The sequence below is a fragment of the Gobio gobio genome (genome assembly GCF_949357685.1).
Source record: "Gobio gobio genome assembly, chromosome: 16".
Lineage (NCBI taxonomy): Eukaryota > Metazoa > Chordata > Actinopteri > Cypriniformes > Gobionidae > Gobio > Gobio gobio.
In genome coordinates this window covers 6,904,704-6,927,668 of record NC_137109.1, presented here as the reverse complement: position 1 = coordinate 6,927,668, position 22,965 = coordinate 6,904,704, and the positions used below count along the sequence as shown (strand labels likewise).

General features: G+C 41.6%; 1 protein-coding gene across 4 annotated transcripts in view; it reads right to left on the bottom strand.

Moving 5' to 3' along the window:
• arhgef9b (Cdc42 guanine nucleotide exchange factor (GEF) 9b) overlaps positions 1 to 22,965 on the bottom strand; it is a 64,375-nt gene continuing 41,410 nt past the window's right edge. For all 4 annotated transcript variants that reach the window (XM_079838989.1, XM_079838992.1, XM_079838990.1 and 1 more), the window contains 7 exons: positions 20,522 to 20,701; positions 20,079 to 20,311; positions 19,825 to 19,954; positions 19,580 to 19,711; positions 16,259 to 16,502; positions 16,048 to 16,116; positions 1 to 1,810 (listed from right to left, as the gene is read on the bottom strand). In XM_079838989.1, coding sequence (XP_079695115.1) covers positions 1,635 to 1,810; positions 16,048 to 16,116; positions 16,259 to 16,502; positions 19,580 to 19,711; positions 19,825 to 19,954; positions 20,079 to 20,311; positions 20,522 to 20,701 — 1,164 coding nt within the window. In that variant the 3' untranslated portion in view covers positions 1 to 1,634. The remainder of the gene's footprint in view (positions 1,811 to 16,047; positions 16,117 to 16,258; positions 16,503 to 19,579; positions 19,712 to 19,824; positions 19,955 to 20,078; positions 20,312 to 20,521; positions 20,702 to 22,965) is intronic.

Here is a 22,965-nt window from a genome sequence, read left to right as displayed (position 1 = left end):
ACAAGTAAATAAATGACCTTTATTTTTGAATGGTAATATATTCATGGCCCAAGACTTCTGCACATTACTGTATGCATAAAAACAACTTGCTCAATATTTGCTATTAACTACAGTAATAAATAGTATTCAGAGTAGCTATTACAAATTAACAACAACAACAATTAAAAAAAAAAAAAACTCAAATACAATGCATATGAATTCAGTGTGCTTACTAGAGAGTAATTACAATCAAAAATAACCCCCTTTGGAGGCAAATTCAAAAATCTACTTTACCTTTTATAGACATACAAAAACATCTATATTTATCATATGAAATGAGTTCAGTCAATATCATACAACATGTGAGATTCATTGAGGAGAGCATGATACAAGATTGTGACACTTTCACAAATCTGGAATAATGCTTGTTAACTAATACTAAGAATAATCTTATTGTCATACTCTCTGTTCCTCAGTTTGACAAAATCACCATTGTAAATTAGAAAGCTATACCCTGTTTAGGCGATTTGGTTGTTCATTATGTGTAACGCTTACAATCTTACATCCTGTTTATAAATGAAACTGTATAGCAAGGGTGTCCAAACTCGGTCCTGGAGGGCCGCTGTCCTGCAGAGTTTAGCTCCAACCCCAAATAAACACACCTGAACCAGCTAATCGGTGTCTAACAAGGCCCTAGTAAGACACTGGCTGAATCCGATATCGGCCCCATGGCGATTATTTTGAGGGGACAGCCATTTGTAGTGTGAAACCACAGTGGACGTTATTGAGTGCACTCATTCAATCCCACATTGCATCGCGATAACGAGTGTACAACTGATGTACACACAACGGCTGTCCGAATTCACTCACTCGTTTTCATTCACTCCTTCAAATGATCTGTATTATTGGACTAATGTAGGGAATAGTGAATGAGGGTTTAGGGGGTGGCTGAATCCGAAATCGCCCCCTATACCTTCAAATAGGGCACTAATTGAAGGGACAGCCATTTGTAGTGGTGTCCGAAACCATAGTGGACGTTATTGAGTGCACTCATTCAATCCCACATTGCACCGCAATAACGAGTGTACAGCCGATGTACACTCAACGGCTGTCCGAATTCACTCACTTGTTTTCATTCACTCCTTCAAGTGAACTGTATTAGTAGACTAGCGTAGAGAATAGTGAATGAGGGTTTAGGGGGCGATTTTGGATTCAGCCACTGATTAGAGTTGGAGCTAAACTCTGCAGAACAGTGGCCCTCCAGGACCGAGTTTGGAGACTGTTTAGTATACATGAGTATCCTCATGCCAATGTTAAACTGTAGACAGAGGGACTGTGGATCAAATGGTTTTGATCAACAAGCTTTGAGACAAATATCAATTTGATTGCCATCATTGACACAGCAGGACAATGAGCACCATATGCTGGTCAATTCTAGTGATTTTTGTCTTCAAAATACCACAATGCGAAGTTGAAGTGGTGAAGATACAATAATGGTGAATGATACAGCATATCTTTGTTTGGGCGCTTGACAGGTTTGATCATTTCAGGGTCATGATTGTCAGTCAGTCAGTTATCTCCAGATGGACGTTCACTGTCTTTTTACTGTCAATAAATACACTTGAGCTTGGACTTCATTGCTGGGAGAATTCAGACTATTTTTTCCCATTTTTTAATGATGTGAACTTATTAAAGTTTTGCCAGAAGGGAGATTGTCCTGATTTGGAAACATGGAATTCGACTACATCTGACTGTTGTGTGTCATCAGAGAGAAAGAAGGGTCCATGAGACGAGGGGTCCGACGGGGAGACACACCTGCTCTGGCTCAAACCTGCTCGGCACAAAGTAAAAAGAAAGAGACAGGAGATGTTTAAGAAATGACAAAAATTTTGCCAATGGGAAGAGAGTGTCAATGCTCAAAGCAAAATAATCAATGCACAGCAATGATGAATCATGCTTCACGGCATACAGTACAGCCCTTAAAATGTACCATGGTGACTAGCCACAGTTTCCTACTAAATACCATAGTTAATACAGGTACTGTTTTAAGTATTAAATATGTCTGCATTGAATTCAAAATATCAAACCAAGTGGAATCTGCAAACAAATGATGCTGAAGCTTTTCTCAGAACTAACGTATGATATTCTGTTTCACTTTTCTGAGCCACCTTTTTGTAACCAACTCTAGGTCATCATATATCCAAATAGTAGAACTATGTAGTAACTATGGTATTTTGGCAGAATTTACCATAGTCATGACAAAATCAATAAGTACGAACTACAGTCATACATGATTCTAAGCATTCTAAGCAAAATTTATTTTTTCCAACTATACGATATAAGCAGAATCATTAAATAGGCAGTTGGTTTTCTAGCAAAAAAAAAAAAAAAAGTTTCCATGGCATTTTGAAACACAATCTTTTTGCTTTAGTGTTTTTTTGTGTTGAGTACTCAGAGTATTTTAAAGGGATAGTTCACCCAAAATAAAAATTCAATCATTATTTACTTACCCTTTTCTAAAGCTGTATGACCTTTCTTTTCTGGAACACAAATCATCTGCTCATGCTTGTCTATAGAACAGCAGTGAAAGGCCTCCCTTCCCCTCTAACTTCCCTCTGTCTTATGCACTTGGATGTACAAGTCATATACAAGAAATTCTAAAGGTCACTTCACAAAGACTGAAAGTAACGGAGGTTATGCTCTGCATTTTATTTATCATCAGCAAAACATTATCAAAATAAAAGATCACTATGGGAGAAAGAGTCAGGATTGGTATGATATATAAGAATCACCACTTTTAATGTGATTTGTGCATCTGCTTGTTGAAGAGAGATGTGCGGCCTTCAAAAATAGGGGATTTTTATGCATGATAATGGTATCTTGCAGGAATGCTTCTTAGAATTTAAATAGGGCAGTGCAGGGGTACTCTGAGGTTCAGCGATTGCAGTAGATTTATACCCGCAAAATCTGAATCATTCTAGGATTCTGTTCAGGGTGTGCAAGTTCACCTCATCTCTCACTGCCTCAGCCCAGCAAGCTATGGCAATCCTGCAAGTCAACCAAGCCAAAGCATTGAGAGATCTGCACAAGAGTGGTCCCAATCCAGAGATGATGCAGGAACTGTGTTCTGTGACTGACTGTGCCCTACGGGCTACAAAGATTACAGTGCAGGCTCTGGGTTGAGTGGTGTCCTCACTCGGGGTCCAGGAGCACCACCTATTTCTTAACCTGACGGAGATGCGGGATGCAAAGAAAGTGCGCTTTCCCAAGGTGGCCTATTCAGCAACACTGTCAAGGACTTTGCACAGTAGTTCTTGGCAGTCAAGAAACAGATGAAGGCGATAAAACCCATCTTGCCTCGGTGCGGTTAGGCTTCCACCTTTGGACCTCAAGCCCCACCTGTTCACCGGCGAGGGCGTCCCTCACGCAGGAAGGTGACACCGCCCGCCCGTCAACAGGATACTAAGAACCATCAAAAGGCTTCAAATACCCCTTTTCCACCAAGGCAGTGCTAGAGCTAATTCAGAGCCAGAGCTAGTCCCAGTTCATAGTTGGTTCGACTAAGGAGCTTTCTAAGAACCGTTTACTTTTCCACATGCCGAGAGCCACAACAGAGCCATGTCTTCCGTCACTGTAAACGTCTTTCTCAGCAACGCTAGCGAGGCAGCGGCAGTGTTGCCAAGTCTGGGGTTTTGCCGCGGGCTGTTTTTTCATGTCCGCGGGATGAAGCGACCCCAATTATGTGATATTTAGCCCCGGGAATGCGAGTAGGCAACCTTTTAGTAGGCAACCATGCCAAAAAACACATATTTTACCCCCAAATGTGATTTTTACTGGGGAATCCCCCCCTGGAACGCGATTGGGCTTGTTTTGAGAAGCAATTGGGCGGGTTTTGTTGTGAAAACCTGGCAACCCTGGGCAGCGGGAAACACACACACACCAGGCTTGTTCGAGACGCATCGGCGCGGCGCAGACCGATCCACGTATGATATATAAAAAAAAACCCGCATGAGTGAATCAAAAGGAGTCGTGTGCTCTCGCTGGACTCGTTATCATACGGCGATCGGTCTCTGCACAGCACCGCTGCGAACAAGCCTTCCATCAACAATGCAAACGTTGCGTTACTATTGATTCACATGGCTTTACGATCCTACATCGGCATCAAAACACAACGAAAACACAGCGAATCCAACGCATTCATGCAGTTCGCCGTAATTTGTATAGACGGAGATTACAAACGAGCAGCCGCTGTTAGCTCCATTAGCTGCTATTTCAAAAATGGCGGATCTCCAGTTTGTGTTCGTCTTGTTGACCCCGCCCCCAGAGCCTGACGTAATCGGTTCTTACTTCTAGCCCTGTTCTAGCCCACGAAATGTTTTGGTGCTACTTAAGAACCACTTTTCCTGGCTCGGAGCTGAGGCTTTGGGTGTGGAAACACAAAGAACCGATTTGAAACTAGGCTCTGGCTCCGATCTAGCTCTAGCTCTGCTTTGGTGGAAAAGGGGTAAAAGAGGACCTGAGATTGGCAACCCAGGGAAGGAGGAGAGCCCGCTGACCTGCTTGATTGCTGACCTGCTCGATTGCGGTCGAGCCTTACTCCCGGTGGAGGGATGGGAGGAGAGCACTTTTTTCCTTTGGCCAGACGCCACCAGGAAGACGGCTCAGGCATAAACCATTTGCAACAGAGCCTTGGTGGACATCATGTTCTGCTGCATCAGGCCTGCTCACGGGATCGGGTAAGCGTGACAAGCTGCGATGAGGCAGAGCTTCCTTCACCCTCACCCGCCTCTTCCGCCGCAGGCCCCTGGAACAAGGTAGGTTCTGCACACTGTTTACCAAGAGTATCAAGGGACATGAGGTCTCCCAGCTTAGTGAACCTTGTTGCATGACGCCACGAGAACCTCGCCTCGGATATGCTGGACGTGGTTCCTTTAGTGCTGCTGATAAAGAGTTTGGAGTTTGGCTAGCACTTTCCAACCCATGGCGTTTTCTTCCCCTCAGTACCAAAAAATAAAACGAGCGTGCTGAGCAGATGACAGAGATCAAAGGTCTTCTAGCAAAAAGTGCAATAGAGCCTGTCCATCCAGCTGAGATGAAAAAGGGTTCTACAGCTCCTTTACTTCATCATACCAAAGAGGGGTGGTGGCCTCAGATTAAAATTAAATTTAAAAAACAAGTGAACCAACTTGTATAATAAATATGCTTACACTAATAGCCTGTGTTGGTCCGGACCTACAACACCGCGACAGTGGCATAAATAAACCATCAGGATGTAAACCGCTCTCTCGTCACATGTCACAACTAGCCCACCATCTCCTCCTATGTAGTCAGCAGAGACAAGCACTCACATCCTGGGCGACCTCAATTGCACAGCGGACTCGCTCACGCGTCGAGGAGTATGGAGACTCAATCCCCTGCTGGTCCGGCCGATTTAAAGTTGATTTGGCAAGGCACATGTATATCTGTTCGCCTCCCAAGAATCCTCCCAGTGAGTGTCCTCTGTGGTATTCCCTGACCAAGCCCTCCCCTCGGCAAGGATTCACACAGCTGGCCCAGGGCAAGTATGCATTTCCCCCTGTGAGCCTCATAGCACACACGTTGTGCAAGATCATGGAAGAAGGAGAACAGGTCCTGATGCCATACTGGCATTCCTGTTGCTAGTGGGTTGGAGTGCACTTGTTACTTGGTACACAAAGCTTGGCAGCATTTGCACCACTAAGGCCTGTAACGCAGTTCAGTTAGTTGTGATGTTTAGTATCGGGACCCCTAGAGTCGGTATTTCGACACAGCGTCGAAGAGATGGGCAGATAGGGAAGGTCTTGGGAATGTTACTATTGTATCCCCTATTCCATGATGGAGGGAACAAAGACGTGGTGTCCCTCTTGCCACAACTCTGAACTGCATGGCCGAGAAGCCGTCTCAGCTCCTCAGCACAAACCTTGTCATCTTTATTCGCTTTATTTTTCGCGAAGCATTGTTTTGCTAAGCTTACATTTACATTTACATTTTACATTTAGTCATTTAGCAGACGCTTTTATCCAAAGCGACTTACAAATGAGAGCAATAGAAGCAACTAGAACGGTCAAGGGCTACAGTATGCAAGTGCTGTAACAAGTCTCAGGTAATCTAACACAGAACACACAATTTTTTTTTTTTTTTTTTTTTTTTTTTTTTTTTTTTTTAAATAAATTAGACAGACAGAAAATGAATCGAATGGAATGTTAAGTGCTATTCTTGATTGGTTAGCTTCAGCTATGATAAAGAGACATCCACTCTTTATTATACTCTTGTTTGTTTGGGTTGATTAAACAACAGTGTTTATCAAAAATGGTTCAGTTCACCTTTAAATAAGGTCACAAACACCAGTAAATTGATGAGCACAAACCTAAGTAAATCACGTTACAGGATTCATTTAAATACTCTCCTCCCATAAGTTTTGTGTCTGAAAGGAAAACTCCTACAAATGCATATGCAATAAGGTCAGCCACAAAAATAACCATGTCCACGCCTTTTCAGCGCTAATATATCAGTGCGTGTCTTTAGTAAATCCTGACAGTAGTTTTAACTCCAAAAGAGGGTTTGCCCTGGTGCAATCTGTTTGTAAATGTGCTCCTTGGAGTATACAGCACAAGTCTCATATGATTACTTTCTGATACTTTTGCATTCTTGAAGAAGGTCACCATTCTCTGCCATTATATGGACAAACACAAGCAGGACGTATTTTTTTATTTTCAGGGGAAAAAAAGAACGGCTAAACCAGGGTGAGTAAATAATGAATTCAAATTTTTGGGTGAACTATCCCTTTGAATATATATTTTGCTTATAATATCTATAGTCCTATTTTACTTATTGTTTAACAATATTCTTGGGTTTGGATTATTTTAGAGTGCAATAATTGCTTTATTATAGTTGCATTTCAAAGTCGTTGCCATGGCGTTTTGTATAAAAACTAATTCTACTTTAAACGCTCATAAAAATACCTTTATCATTTTGATACCATGTCCATATAAAATGGCCCTCTTTCTCAAGATGATAGCTATCAATGAATCTGCAAATTCAAGAACATACTTCACCGTTTGTCAGTGAAGCATTGAGGATTCACAACAGAGTGTAAATATGACAAGAAAACATTAAGCTATAAAATATAAAATGTAGAGTATTCACTATAAACCACATTTACATTCACTATGTTACAAACTATCATAAAAAAGACAAATGCACATAGCTGAAAGCAGATATTAAGGGGCCAAGCAAAAACGCAGAAGGATCATTACAACGGCATTCCCTGTGATAATATTAGGGGAAACTGTTTTAAAAGAAATGAGTAGAAGAACTTAAAGGTAGGGTAGGTAGGATTTAGTTAAAAAACTTTTTTTCCAAATTTGTTTAAACTTTCTTTATATATCAATACATAATTAAAATGTTAGTACTCTGAAAAAGAAAGTATGAAAATTGAGTGTCTGTAGACCTCTCACGACTGTTTTAAAGACAGCTCATTATTTCCATTCACTCCACCTTCTGCCTTCTGGGCTCTTTCCAAAGCCACGCCCCCAAAACACATGAACGCGCCACGCCGACCGCGATCAGCTCAGCTGAAAGACGCATTATTTACCCGAGACGAGCGGAGAAGAAGTGCATGTACATCATGTCAGAATCACATGTAATAAAAAATCTAACTTTATCATTATGAATATAAACAAATAAGATGTATTTTAGTACTCACTCTCAAGCTAGAATACCGATACTGGTAAAGTTTAAAATACACACACAACACAGTGTCTACGACACACACAGATACAAGATAAAAACATTGGTAGAGTATATAAAAACAAACCAAGGGCCGAAATAAACGTGCAGGTAAAGTTCCCGGTGAACATGGTAAAAGAGTTTAGACAGAGGGTAGTAGCTAAAGCTAACTTAGTTCTAAAAAAAGTTCCTGGATGCGGTGTACTAGCTTTTACACATGCATTTTGTTATCTAAAGTTACATTTTGCGAAATTCAACACGACAGCGATCAACTTGAGCTACGCGTATTGAGTATTTATCATCTCTACTAATGGCTCGCTAGGTGTATAACATTGTAACTTTATGCTAAGTAATGTTATGTTAGCTATATTAGGCAGCTACGTGTGCTAGTGAGACATGCTTCATGAAAACATAAAGCACAAAAATGTATAATCAAAATGAAAGATTACCTGTCCTGCAGAAATACAGCCTCTTGAACTCCTCAAATCAAACGGGTGCGCCAGGGTTGCCAGGTTTTCACAACAAAATCTGCCCAATTGCTACTCAAAACTAGCCCAAAACAAGCCCAATCGTGTTTCTCCGTTAAAAATCGCGTTAGGGGGGTAAAATATGTGTCTTTTTGGTAGGGCTGCCTGCTAAAATTCGCAAAACCCGTGGCAAAATATCACATTATTGGAGTCGCTTCAACCCGCGGACATGAAAAACAGCCGCGGCAACAGTGTTTGAAGTAGCCCGACTCTGCAACACTGGGGTGCGCATGTGGGCAGATCTTGGAGCAAAAGCGGCGGTAGCCATGGTAACGAGAGAGAGTGACAGCACCCAAGCCAATCACTTGATTCGGCCCGAACGAAAATAATGAGCAGTGTTTATTGCAGATTAAAAAGTCTAGAGTCACTCGATTTTTATACTCTCTTTTTCAGAGTACTTACATTTTAATTATGTATTGACATATAAAGACAGTTTAAAAAAATTTGGACAAAAGTGTTTTAGATCAGACTTACCTACCCCACCTTTAAAGAAGAACAACATAAAATTGCTTATTACTTTTGCCCAATAGGTGGTGCTGTTACAAAATGTCAATCTGCTGAAAATTTGTATTTCTGTACACAAGACCTAAATTAATATGTACACACACACACACAAAAATGGAAATTATTCCGTCCATTATGGACTATAGATGTTTCATATGCGGTTCTTCTGATTGCCATATACTTCCACTACCTGAGAAGAATAGGACAAATATATATATATACATTAGGTGCAAATGCACCTTCAGTGCTTGGCCCCTATAAAATACAGTAATCATATGAATATAAAATCTGTTTATATAGTTTTACAGAACATAAATTAGAAATCAACATGAATCCAATTTTGTGTCTTTTCATTGTTGCTTGACTATATCTGAATTATGAGACATTTGTTAGAATAAAAATTAAGAAAAATTAAGAACTACTCATTCTAACTATTGCTATAATGTTTAATTTTATTTTATTCTTCATGTCCCCTTGAAGAGGATTCCTGACTAGTAAAGATGCTACAAAAACATGTAACATGTGTATGCTGTTGAAACCATATTAGTTATGAGATTAGTTATCTTTTTAAATATTATGAAAAATAAAAACAGTAAGAAAAACAATGTGATTCAAGTGAACTGAGCCATCAAAGAACAGGAAATATTCAATTGTTGTGATTAAGACAAAGAATATTCAATTAAATTCTGATGAAGAAAAATAACACATCCTTTGTTATTGCCAGAGCTGTCAATCAATTCAGTTCAGCCGCAGTGCAAGTTTATCAGCGAAAAGGTTAAAAAATATGAGCTGAAAATATATGCCTAAATTGAAAATAAAAACAAGTAGCATACATAACAGATGGTCTTGTGTCATATATCGTTGAAAAGGTCTCAACTAGCGGAATACAACAAACATAATTGTTTCAGGTAGAGACCAAACAATACCAAGTACATGCAAACTGTATACACATGCAGCTTTTGCTCTGCATTTTGGTTTGCAGCTTCACCAAACATCAGTAAACCATAGTAGATCACATTTATTTTAATCTCGGACTGTACCATGATAGTAGTTGAACAAACTCAGGGTTATGGCATTAGTTTTGAGTTGACAAAACCAAACCAATTGAATCAGGCTTTATAGAGACCATGATGCTGGTCATTAACGGTCATAGACCGGAAACTATAAAGCACCCATGAACACAAACAGAAACTAGCTTCTGAAAAAGCCTGAAATAAGTCGCTCACGGGCATGCAGGGAATATGCCAGGACGACGCAGTTCCCTCTCAGGGAACCATGGTTACATACGTAACCTGAGACGTTCCCTTTCAAGGGAACTTGCGCTGCATCAAAACGCTGTGAGAACGCAATACCCACGCTGCCATAAGAGCAAGTGACCGCATGTGTGAAATCAAAAGTGCACACTACTACGATAGCACCTGCACCCCAGGAGTGGTCAAAGCAGATTAGTTTCTCTTGGTCTGACGCCGAGGAGGACAAAGGCCAGCAGCACCATAGGTATTACAATAAAAGTAGAAACCCCAGCAACATAGCCCGGCCTAGGATGAAGAAAACCTTCCCTATGCTGAGCGCAAACCCTTGACTGCAGATCTAAGCCTCAAAATGCCATGAAGGAAACAAGTAACTAGCAGGTGTCTCCTCAAAGAAACCTCACCCAAAGGAGCGTGGAAAGCAGCTAAGGCTGCCGCAAAGCCCCGTCTTGGCGAACTCTCTCCAGAACTCCCAGAAGCAGAGCAATCGGGTAAAGGTGTACAGGGGTGGCCTCGACCACTCCTGTATCATGGTGTCCAATCCCGGAGGAGCTGGATAACCACAAGAGCTCCGCCACCTCGGTGTGGAATCTTCATTTCCCCGGGCCTCAGCCCCTGCCTCAGCAGGATGTCCGCTTCCTGGAATTACATTTATGCAACCATCGTAGTGTCGTTGTTAACTTGAACAAGCACATGGCAGCCCCTGAGGTATGGCCGGAAGTGGTTCAGAACCCGAAAAACCACCATCAATTTTGGGCGATTATATGCCATAAGAGCTGATGGTCCTGCCAAGGACCCTGAGTTGAGCGACCGCTCATGATCGCACCCCCAGCCCGCAAAGGAAAACTCTGTCGTTAGCGTACCGTGACGAACACAAGTCGCCAATACCGGCCTTTGGGACATAAACCAAGGATCTTTCCATATAACTAAAGCACGAAGGCATCGCCGCGTGACTACAATCATGCGGAGCAGGTATCCCCTCAGGGAAAACCCCTTGGTTATGAGCCACCACTGTCATGGTCTCATGCTCAGCAGGCCAAGAAGGTATCCCCGTTGGACGCAGCTGCCATGAAACCTAACAGATTCTGAAACTGTTTGACAGAGAGTGGCCGCTGGCCGGCCTAGCTTTGCTGAGAGAATCGTTGCAATGCGTACAGGTGACAAATGAGCCCACATCGCTACCAACTCCCATATCATGCCCAGATAAGTGTTTTTCTGTACTGGAGAAAGCACACTTATCTTTGCGTTCAGCCTCAACCCCAACTTTTCCATATGGGCAAGCACAACATCTCAATGTTGAACTGCTTTCTACTCTGCTCCCTGAGCAAAAGATCAATCAATCGTTGATATAAATGAGTATGTGGGTGCCCTGTAGGCCCCACAGCACTACTACAACCCCCACACTTCATGGGGTGACAAAACTAGACCGAATGGAAATACCTGATATTGGTGCGCTTCTCCCCCAAAAGTGTGCCTCAAAGACCTCCTGCGTTATAGAAAGATAATTCTTTGGCATAATGAAGAAATTAAATAGCTGTAAAACCCTGACTCCCTGCAGGGAAGAGGTCCCCTTTTTATAGCCCCCTTTTGCAGAAGAGTCTCTACTTCTTGTGCCAAACCAGAGTCTGCATCTGCAGGACCGACCAAGATATAAATAGCAGATTTTCTAGTTTTCACCAACAAATCTCTATTGGTACAAGTCCCTCAAGACTGATCTCTGACATACTGCGAACAGCAAGCGCAGTGCCCTGAAGCGGCGAACCAGCAGGGAACAACTGGCCTGACTGCTCTAGGACCCTCCTCGGAGTGGGCGCACATCCCAGGACCACTACGTTTCCGGGTGGAACCTGAGATATGTGCTCGTCAGGGACCACTGCGCCCCGAAACACATGAGGTGGCGGGGTTGGCAGAATGGTCCCCCTGAGGGCACCGAAGGGAGACGAGCACCGTATAATGAGGTGGACACCGCCTTCCTACGGAAGGGACCCTCAGAGACATGATATTGATATCGTCAGAAATATTAGAGATACCAGTCTCTCGAGACTGACCTCTGGTGTACCACGAGCAGCAAGCACAGTGCCCTGAAGTGGCGAACCGGCAGGGAACAGCTGGCTTGACTGCTCTAGGACCCTCCTCGGAGGGGGCGTGCATCCCAGGACCACTACGTTTCCGGGTGGACCCTGAGATATGTGTTCACCAGAGACCACTGCGCCCCGAAACACACAAGGTGGCGAGGTTGGCAGAACGGTCCCCTGAGGGTCCCGAAGGGAGACGGGCACCGTATAGTGAGGTGAACACCGCCTTCCTACGGAGGGTTCCCTCAGAAACCTGACATTGATGGCGTCAGAAGTTTTACTTTGACAAAGCCCTCTTTATGACAATAACTGTCTTTTCAAAACCGCCTTGCCTTAAGAGAACTTCACTCTGCTTCCACATTGTGGAATTAGAAAGGGCACGAAGCACTCAGCGCGTGTTCTTACCATAACCATGGATTTTTTGAAATATGTATATATTTTTCATACATAAAAAATTCTCAAGCCACAAAGAAATATAATTTAATTTGTCAAAATGAAATGCATTCAATGCTTTTCACAGGCTGAATATTCATATTGGCATGAAAAATGCAAAAGGAGTCAAACATAGGAACAGAGAGAAAGGGCTTCTCTTTTTCTTTTTCTCTTTCTTCTTTCCCCCATTTATAAATGAATTGTGGCAACATAATCTACGTGTTGCCTCGGCAAACGCGAGATCCATTGATTCCTTTTTTTTTTTTTTTCTCAGACCGTAATCTACGTGTTGCCTCGGCAAACACGAGATTCGACCATTACATTCTCAGCAGACCATGATCTATGCGCTGCCTTGGAAAAACACGAGATCTAAAAGACACTATATTGTAGACTGTAATCTACGTGTTGCCTCGGCAGACACAAGCTCTGTCCATTATATTCTTAGCAGTCCGTGATCTATGCGCTGCCTTGGCAACGCAAGATCACAAGCCACTATATTGCAGACTGTAATCTACGTGTTGCCTCTGCAAACACGAGCTCCGTCCATTACATTCTTAGCAGACTGCATCTACGCGCTGCCTCCGCCTCGGCAAAACGTGAGATGCAGTGCTATATTGCAGACTGTAATCTACATGTTACCTCGGTAAACACGAGATGCGAGCCGTTATATTCTCTTCGCTACGTGCTTTTCTTACACATTTGAGAAATGTATCAATGAATGTCCGCCCACTACTTTTTTATGAAAGCTGACGCACATACACACTGTCTCTGCGCTTCACTCGGGGCGGAAGGAACCGCAAGCGTGCTTCCAACCCGGAGATGAAACACTGGACCCGGCAGGTGAAGGCAGAGAAAGGGCGATGCCTGTCTCTAACCCCTCTGCTGGACCTATTTGCGATCCCCACGACTGAAGCCGCCGCTCTGCCTCGGCAGAAGGGACCTGAGCCGTGGGGAACGCGAGCCGAAGCGGCCACCTCGGAGAGCGCCTGACGGCTTAAACAAACAGTCAACACACATAGAATATGCATCCCCACCCGTAATGAAACGAGGGCAGGGATGAACACATCCAGTGAATTGCTGTCACATTCGTTTTACTTTTATGTTTTTCTTTTACAAGAACAAAGGTGGAAAAGTCCTGCCTAACTTTTTCTAAACACCAGTTTTTACAGACAAGATTCACACTGAGCGCTTCTGAAGGCAAAGAAGCTAGTTTCTGTTTGTGTTCATGGGTGCTTTATAGTTTCTGGTCTATGACGTTCCGTCTGTCCACTGGACTGACTCCACAAGTGCTTCAAGACGCAATCACGCAGAGGCGTTCTCACGGCGTTTTGACGCAGTGCGAGTTCCCTTGAAAGGGAATCAGAGACACTGCGATTCAGTTCAAACGAGAGAGTCGGCGCGATTCAATTCTCTCTTCTGCCGAAGATTAAGACATTGAAGAATATGAAGTGGCGATGAACACAGCTAAAAGCCGATAGCATTTTCATGAAACTTAAAACCCAGAGTTAGTACAAACTAAACTTAAACATACCTGGCTAGCCTAAACCTAAACCTAAACCGGCTTCATGGTATAGGCCTCAAGTGTTCTCGATTCAAATCCAAACACAACAGAACACAACACGCATGTCTTGAGCTAATCCTCATAAAGTGGCGCTAAAGGATATCTGGGATCAGATAATGTCATGATAATGATGATGTGAAGTTTTCCACCGTCATTTGAAAACGTTGGGAAGTTTAACCAATAGAAATTAGATCTCAGATATGGTGGGTGTGTATAGTGGGTAGGGACAATGAGTAAAGACTTGGATTAAAGAATAAAAGCACACGGCTGCAAGATCAGCGCTCATCCAACATGATCTAAATTCATGTATTTGAGCCATTATTATCATGCATGCAGGATTTTTCTTCTTTCCCACAAAAAATTATTTTGCGTCTCATTTGATTGGGTGAACCAGACGTCATTATGAGTGGCCCAGTGCCACCCTGGCCTTTATGTAGCCTCACCACTGCTTTGATGCAATGGGAGTAGATTAGTTAATAATGATGGGTCCGTCCCAAGCGGCACCTCCCGCAGTTTCTCTTGAAGCCGATACAGAAGTGACTTAAACTGCAATTCATGGACTGGCCACTAGAGACAGACTCCAGAAGGAGCAGAATCTCATTGAGCTCATGTTAAAATGCCCAACTTTACAGCAGAAGAAAACATGTTTACAGTCTGGGACACATTGTGGTTTTGGTCTATACGGCTAATTTTGGCCTTCATGACAACTGTGAGCGGGGTGAATTTTTTTTTATAACTCATTGGTTTACATTATATAGGGCCTGAAAGTTCTGGATAATTAAGGGCGTGGCCACTTTGAGTGACAGGTGGATAGCCATTTATCTGCTGTATGTTAGTCATCACCTCAGCTCCGCCCACTTCCCGCCTCTTTGCCCATTTTCTGTTATCCGGGAGTGACGCGCTGACAAGATGGCAACGGCCAGCTCGACCCTACTTTATGCTTCAAAACTGCTCTTTAGAATCCCATGGGTGACGTCACGGACACTACGTCCATATTTTTTTTACAGTCTATGGTCCATCCAGTTTCTAACTACGTCATAATTGTAAATAAAGCAATAGATTGTGAAATTGAATATTTCTCTTTCTTTAACTGCCCAGCATTCTCCCGACTGGATACCAAACTGTATATTCTTTCCCCCAAACCTACCCCTGTATTTTAACAATGTGATCTTATGAGTATTTGTATGTAATTCATATAGATTTATTTATTTATTTATTAAGTGGTTATGTTTAGCTTTTGGGGGATATGCTCAATGTATTTGCAAACAACTCTTAAAAATAATGCAATTAATGTCCAATAAAGGTTGGGTTAAAGCACTGAATTTTCCGTGACCTAATCTAAAGTGAGAACATTTTACAGTTAATATGTTGTTAACGAAGCATTATTTAACTCGTTACATATGAGCTAAACAATAATTTGTTAATTACAGTAACAATGAATGAAGAACTCACTGTTAAAGTCTATTAATGTATTAACTACAGTTTATAAACTAGTTTGCAAATGATTTGTAAATACTTTAGTACGCTATACTTATTATAAAGTGTTACCCATTTTTTTTTCTTGAATCTTTTTAATGTAATGACCCACCCAAATTTGCTAAAATTAATCGGACTTCTCTTGCTATATAAGAGATAATAATACATTCTCAGAGAGTACATTTGATTATAACCTTAGCTCATTCAGCTGTACATCGTTGTGCGCAAACAATGCAACATGAAAGAGCTACATATTTTAGAAATATTGAATTGTGCTCATTCAGTACTCTCACAATACTGTAGTTCTGATAGTTGCGTCTCTACTTTTATCAGTTACTGTCCAAACACTGACAAAGAGTCAGGAGGAGAAAAAGAAGAAATAAATCTGCATGTGTGTTCTTGTCTACACTAGCTTACTAGAGTAAAGCAACAATGATAAGACAGGTGTTAAAAATAGAAAAATGTTGAATTCACCTGGTATCGCTTTGTTGTCTCACCTTTCTGTTTGGCCACTTTACGCACTGTCATGGCAGCTTGTCGTTTCTGATATTCAGAGATTTCAAAACCTAAACAAAACCAACGACAGCAGCAGAAGATATGAGGGAGGGTGACAGGAAACGCAATGTTTTGTGCCATTGATGACATATGGAAATCCTTTTGAAGCAGCAATGATACATCAAATAAACATGAGGATTTATGCCAATTTACCAATTTTTTCATCCTCTTGGACCATCTTGCGCTCCTCATGAAAAGCCCTCAGCCAGCGAATCTTCTCTTCTGGCTTCTTGGCCAGAAAGACGTGAATCTCTTCGCTGTCTCTGTTGTGCAGCTTGAACGCATTTTTCACACTGACGTTAAAGTCGTCGTCCCGTCCATCGACAGCATCTCTCACTGTATACCTATCCACGTCTATACGTCCTTTGTAGTAAAGTATGTCCCGTCGGATCAGGTCCTGAGAAGAGATGCAGTGCTCAGTGGAGGGGGCTTTCAACGACCACAACAGAATCAAAGCATTCATTGCAACATGACAATGTTTAAATGAAATACATACAGGATATATATATTCATCTATTCAAAACAAAGGCGTGGTTTGATGACGCCACGTTTGAGCGCATAATCTTGGGACATGTGGTCTTCAGCCGGCGGAAAAGAATCGGGATAGGACTCGGACAGAAATCATGTTCATGTGATTATTAACGTTACTGTAGTATGAAGCAGAGCAGGAGCGAGTGTTGTGGAGCTGAGGAACCGCTGGAGCGATTGTTAATAAGATGAACGCAACACACGCCTCGCGAGCAGCGGGACTTTTATTATGACACAGTCGCCGGCGCCACTTCCTCTTCTCCGCTCATGAGTATGAGGTAACGCAGCTCTGTTTATCATATTAGTCACATCTTAATGATGTTAAGACGTTACTCTGTGTGTTCTCTCAGCGGTTGATATGTCAGACTGCAGTGAGAGTAAAGCGTTTCTGCAGAATAAAACCAGAAACCGAGGGGAACGCAGATATGATGTCATCGACAGGCCACTCCCTCACACGTCCCGGTTCCTCGGGTAAAAGAGCAATTTCTCACGATTTACAAATAGTTGGAAACATTTGGGATATTGTAAGTACTCAACTGAACAAAATATATAACACTGGCCTAGTGGTTATTGCATGTTTTACTGAAAAAAATTTACATAGTGCACCTTTAAACCATCAAAATATGAGGAAAATATTGAATATTTTTTAAATATGGTAAATATGAGGAAAGAACAAAACACTAAACTTGGCTAAGGTATTTATCTGACAAAAATTATATAGCAAAAAAGACAAACAGGTTTTATTTTACTATGCAAAAAAAAAGCATACACTGACTATAACATAACAGTTATTAATATTTTGGTAGTTCTCTCTTGTTTTTTCATGTGTTCATAATGTCTTTTTATAACAGCCTGGACAAAAATGACGTGTGCACAATTTAACGTTTCATTGCGTTATCAGGCTCCAGGCACAACTATGCAATATGCTTACAAAATCTGTAAAACATTTTTAATCATATTTGAATAAAGGGTGAAGATGTAAATTTCCCTAGGCCAGACATCACTTTTGGCCACTACTGTAATATGAATACCCGTATCACTGTAATCAGGGGGATTGAAAGCGGATCGGCGAAAGCAATGTGTTCAAAAATAACCTGTGGCAATAATCTGACAATGATTTATTTAAAAAAAAGGTAAATTAATAGATTTTTTTACACAATCCTTAAAGTAGTGGTTATAAAACATGTCCTGAAGGTCCAAATCAATGCAGTTTCAAAGGAAGGGTTTCAGAGACTCTGCACCATCCCAGACGAGGAATAGGGTCTTATCTAGACAAACCATCGGTCATTTTCTTAAAAAGTAAAAATGTATATATTTTTTAACCGCCAATGCTCGACTTCGGTGTTCTGCTCTGGGATCGGTCAGAGCCTCTGAAGCCCTTCCTTTGAAACTGCATTGATTTGGACCTTCAGGCGTTGATTGCCATTGAAGTCCATTATGTGGAGAAAAATCCTGGACTAATCCTTTAATACCTTACTGCAATGAAAGTTTGCGAGATCCAATATTGTTTTGGACCCCGCTGACTTTCATTTTTATGGGCAAACACATTTGTAACACCCTTTTTCATAAAATAAAATAAAACTGATTTATTTTGAATGAACTAAATTAAATTGTGTGTACAGATTCAATTCAATTAAATAAGGGTTAATTTTTTGAGTGTATTTACATCAAAGTGGTTATTTGCTGAATTATCATCTTTACGTGGGTTGTGCATCGGCACGGCTCCTCAGCGAGGACGAATGTAATGTTTTGAGGAACCGCACCGGTGTGGATGCTGTACTTCAGAATCACAGACTCTATGTCTTGGATGTATGACCAAAATAAGAATATTCACCGGAAAATGTAAAACGAAAAAAGCATTACAATAAATCCTGCTACCAACGCTGATTAGATCCAACGATCGCTTCGCTCATATCACATCAAACCGTGCTATTTATTATTATTGTTATATTTTGTTCTTAAATTGTTAATGTTAACAAGTGAAGTGTTTCCATCCATGTGCACACACATACACCGTGAACACACACCCAGAGCAGTGGGCAGTTGGAGGTTCGGTGCCTTGCTCAAGGGTCTCACTTGAGTCGTGGTATTGAGGGTGGAGGAGAGTGCTGGTTATTCACTCCCCCCACCGATTATCGATTAAACCTTCGGGTTACAAGTCTGACTCTCTAACCATTAGGCCACGACTGCCCAAGAGGATTTGCACGACTCCGGTGGGACTCGAACCCACAACCTTTGAATACCTCCATTCACAACCTAGAAGTCCAATGCGCTATCCATTGTGCCAAAGAGCCACGTCATCTGCGTTGGTGACTACGTGCATTTAGTTTGTATTACCGTTACCTGTAGATTTTAATTTCTGTACAGTCTAATCTTATGCTTTTGACTACGGGTGTTACAATCCTCCATCAAAATGATGAGTTTAATTATTCCAGCTGCTGTGAGAAAAGCCTATAAATGATCCGCCACCTGCAGCATCCTCACATGGGATAGCCTATTAGCCGGACTCCTTCTTTATGTATACAGACGTGACGTAATAACGCAAAGACGAGCTGCGCCATGCTCGTGGAAAGCTACCAGTACCACTCAAATTATAAAACATTATTACAAGCTTACAGGAGTCAGGCTAAGGTAAATAGATAGTTTTGAACACTGGTTAACAATGATCTAAAATAAATTTGAGCAAGTACATAACCAGCCAAACAACATTACGGACTGCAGCTTTACGTCATTTTATTCATAATTTTATAATAAATAATTTATTTCATTTAAACAAAACCAGTTATTTTAGATGTTACCACATGAAGTACATTTTCTAAATTGAACTGACAAAACGTTTTTCAGTTATTTCAATGAAGATGAATCTTGTATCCAAAATTCATGCTGAACACCTCAAGCCTTTTTTTAAAGGGCAATATATCAATATATTTTGTAAATTCCATGTACCTTTTTGCACAAGACCAGCTGATGATCAAAAAGGAAGAAGACTCGCTGCTGACTCCTGCCATAAGGCTGATAGATCCACGACATCTCGCCCGTGTAGATCAGCTCTGAACTTCTGTCCAGGATGTCATCACCCTAAGGGAAAACAAAGCAAAACTTAGCAGACAAACCAGGATTGGCAATAGACACCCTAAAGCTTTTATTAACAAAATATTTTTTTAAGTTGAATTCCACACCACTAAACACACCTCCCAGTCTAACACTGAGGCTTGCCATTGAGCGATCTTGTCAATGTTCTCCAGTCTTCTTTTGCGCTCATTGATTTGCTGGGTGACGTTCCTCATGACTGCCAGTGCTGCTGCCACATAGCGGTAATCACTGTGTGGGGAAACATAAACACCCACAGACTATTGATATATTATATACATATATAGCTCATAAAACGTGGTTTGGTTTTGGTAGCCTTGTTTTTGTAGTGTTTTTGTGCACGAGTGTATGTTACCTATGTTCCTGTGCTGTGTACTTGAGTAACTCTGCAAGTTGTAGTGGGTACTTGCAGATCTTCTGCACAGGGGTGAGGAGGAAGCCATCAATAGCGATGTCAATCATCTGCTGGAGGAGGCGACAGGCTTCAAAAAAGTGCTGATAGCGCCCATCCTTCATCAGCTTGGAGAGCTCCATGCAGGCATCAAGGTGGTTGTTGCAATACTCTGAATAGATCCAGAAACCGTCTTGCTGTATGGCAGATAATCGTTAGGTCAGAAATGTTTTAAGGTTTTCAGGAATCAGTTAAAAAGCTGGAATAGCTGATACATGTCAGTACCCAACCATTATACACATGCTTGACATTGTCTAGATCTATTATGCAGGAGCTTACAGGTACAGCTAAAATATAATTTGAAATAAGAGGTAGATGATGTTAATATCATAAGGCGATTTACTCACATGTTCCAGAAAACATGGTCCAATTTCACTAAGATGGGGCTCCTCAATGTTGTACTGTTTCTCCAAGTCCCGCACAAATCCCATTTGAAATCTGTAGATATCCTCAATGTTTCCAAAAATCACTTTCAGCTGGTCATCATTGAACATGTCAACCCTCTTTCTGCACTGCCTCAAGTAGCCCTACAGAGAGAAACACCTTCAGTTTAGCCTTCTGCAAGCCCTAGATGAGTAAATCAAGTGATGTCCACCACAGGCCAACAGCCAAAGTGTTAGGAAACTCATTCTTCTCTGGACAATCTGCACTGCATGACTGCAAACATGTCAAATGATAGCATCATCTGCATAAATAATTCTGATTCCAATCTTGGATTAAAGGGTTAGTTCCCCAAAACATTTAAATTCGGTCACCATTTACTCACCCTCGTGTTGTTCCAAATCTTCAGAAAATAAATTAAGATCATTTTAATAATATACACTACATTGCCAAAAGTTTTGGGACGCCTGCCTTTATATGCATGTGAACTTTAATGACATCCCATTCTTAATCCATAGGGTTTAATATGAAGCTATAACAGCTTCAACTCTTCTGGGAAGGCTTTCCACAAGGTTTAGGAGTGTGTTTTGGGGAATTCTTGACCATTCTTCTAGAAGCGCATTTGTGAGGTCAGACACTGATGTTGGACGAGAAGGCCTGGCTCTCAGGCTCCGCTCTAATTCATCCCAAAGGTGTTCTATCGGGTTGAGGTCAGTCAAGTTCCTCCACACCAAACTCGTTCATCCATGTCTTTATGGACCGGCGCTTTGTGCACTGGTGCGCAATCATGTTGGGACAGGAAGGAGCCGTCCCCAAACTATTCCCACAAAGTTAAGAGCATGAAATTGTCCAAAATGTCTTGTATGCTGAAGCATTAAGAGTTCCTTTTATTGGAACTAAGGGGCCAAAGCCCTGAAAAACAACCCCACACCATCGAACTCAGTGCAGTCAGGCAAGACCCGTTCTCCTGGCAACTGCCTGCGTGATTTGTCACTCCAGAGAACACATCTCCGCTGCTCTAGAGTCCAGTGGCGGCGCGCTTTACCCCACTGCATCCCACACTTTGCATTGCACTTGGTGATGTAAGGCTTGGATGAGCTGCTCGGCCATGGAAACCCATTCCATGAAGCTCTACACACTGTTCTTGAGCTCATCTGAAGGCCACAGAAGTTTGGAGATCTGGAGCTCTTGACTCTGCAGAAAGTTGGTGACTTCTGTGACCCTCAGCATGCGCTGACCCCGCTCTGTGATTTTACGTGGCCTATCACTTCATGACTGAGTTGCTGTTGTTCCCAATTGCTTCCACTTTGTTATAACACCACTAACAGTTGAGCGTGGAACTGAATGGACTTATTGCACAGGTGGCAACCAATCACAGTACCACGCTTGAGTTCTCTGAGCTCCTGAGAGCGACACATTCTCTCACTGATGTTTGTAAATAAAGCCTAGTGCTTTATTTATACACCTGTGGCCATGAAGTGATTGAACACCTGAATTCAGTGATTTGGAGGGGCTTCCCAATACTTTTGGCTATATAGTGTATGTGAGAGCTTTCTGTCTCTCCTTAGACAGCTAGGCAACTTTCACTTTGATGCATCGAAAAGTTGATAAAGAGATCGTAAATCTAATCCATATGAATTAAGCAGTTTAGTCCAAAGTTTCTGAAGAGACACAATTGAATTTAGATTGAATTTAGGCTCTTATTCACATATAAACATTCATCAACTCGCACCTCAGTTGCAGTAAATGCTCAAGTTCACGTTAGCTTTATGTGCAAGAACCAATGAGGTTCATTCTCATGATACGCAGCACGTTTGACCTTCTGAAAAGAACCAATGAGGTTTGTTCTTATGCATCAAGAAGGTTTGGTTGAGCTTCTGTTTATGTTAGCTGATCAATGTTTATATGTGAATAAAAAGCCTAAATTAAATCTGTTCATCATATAAAGCCATCGTGTGCCTTCAGAAAATTTGGACTAAACCGCTCAATTCACATGGATTAGTTTTATGATCTTTTTATGAACTTTTTGAAGCATCAAAGTGGTAGATTTCATCATCATTTCATCATTTGTGTTCAGAAGATGAACGAAAGTCTCACGGTTTTAGAACGACGTGAGGGTGAGTAATTAATGACAGAATTGTCATTTTTGGGAGAACCAACCCTTTAACAAAGGAAATTCTGTCCCTCCATTGAAAGTCAAATCCTCTAAACCTGAAACCTTCAAAAAGTTCACTGCAAAAGAAAATGATCAATGTTTATATGTGAATAAAAGCCTAAATTAAAGCTGTTCATCATATAAAGCGATTATGTCTCTTCATTTATTAATCTCAATAATGAAGATTAATATCCTCATTTATGTTTTGAAAATTAACAAAAGGGTTTGGAACAAAATGAGAGTGAATAAATGAGG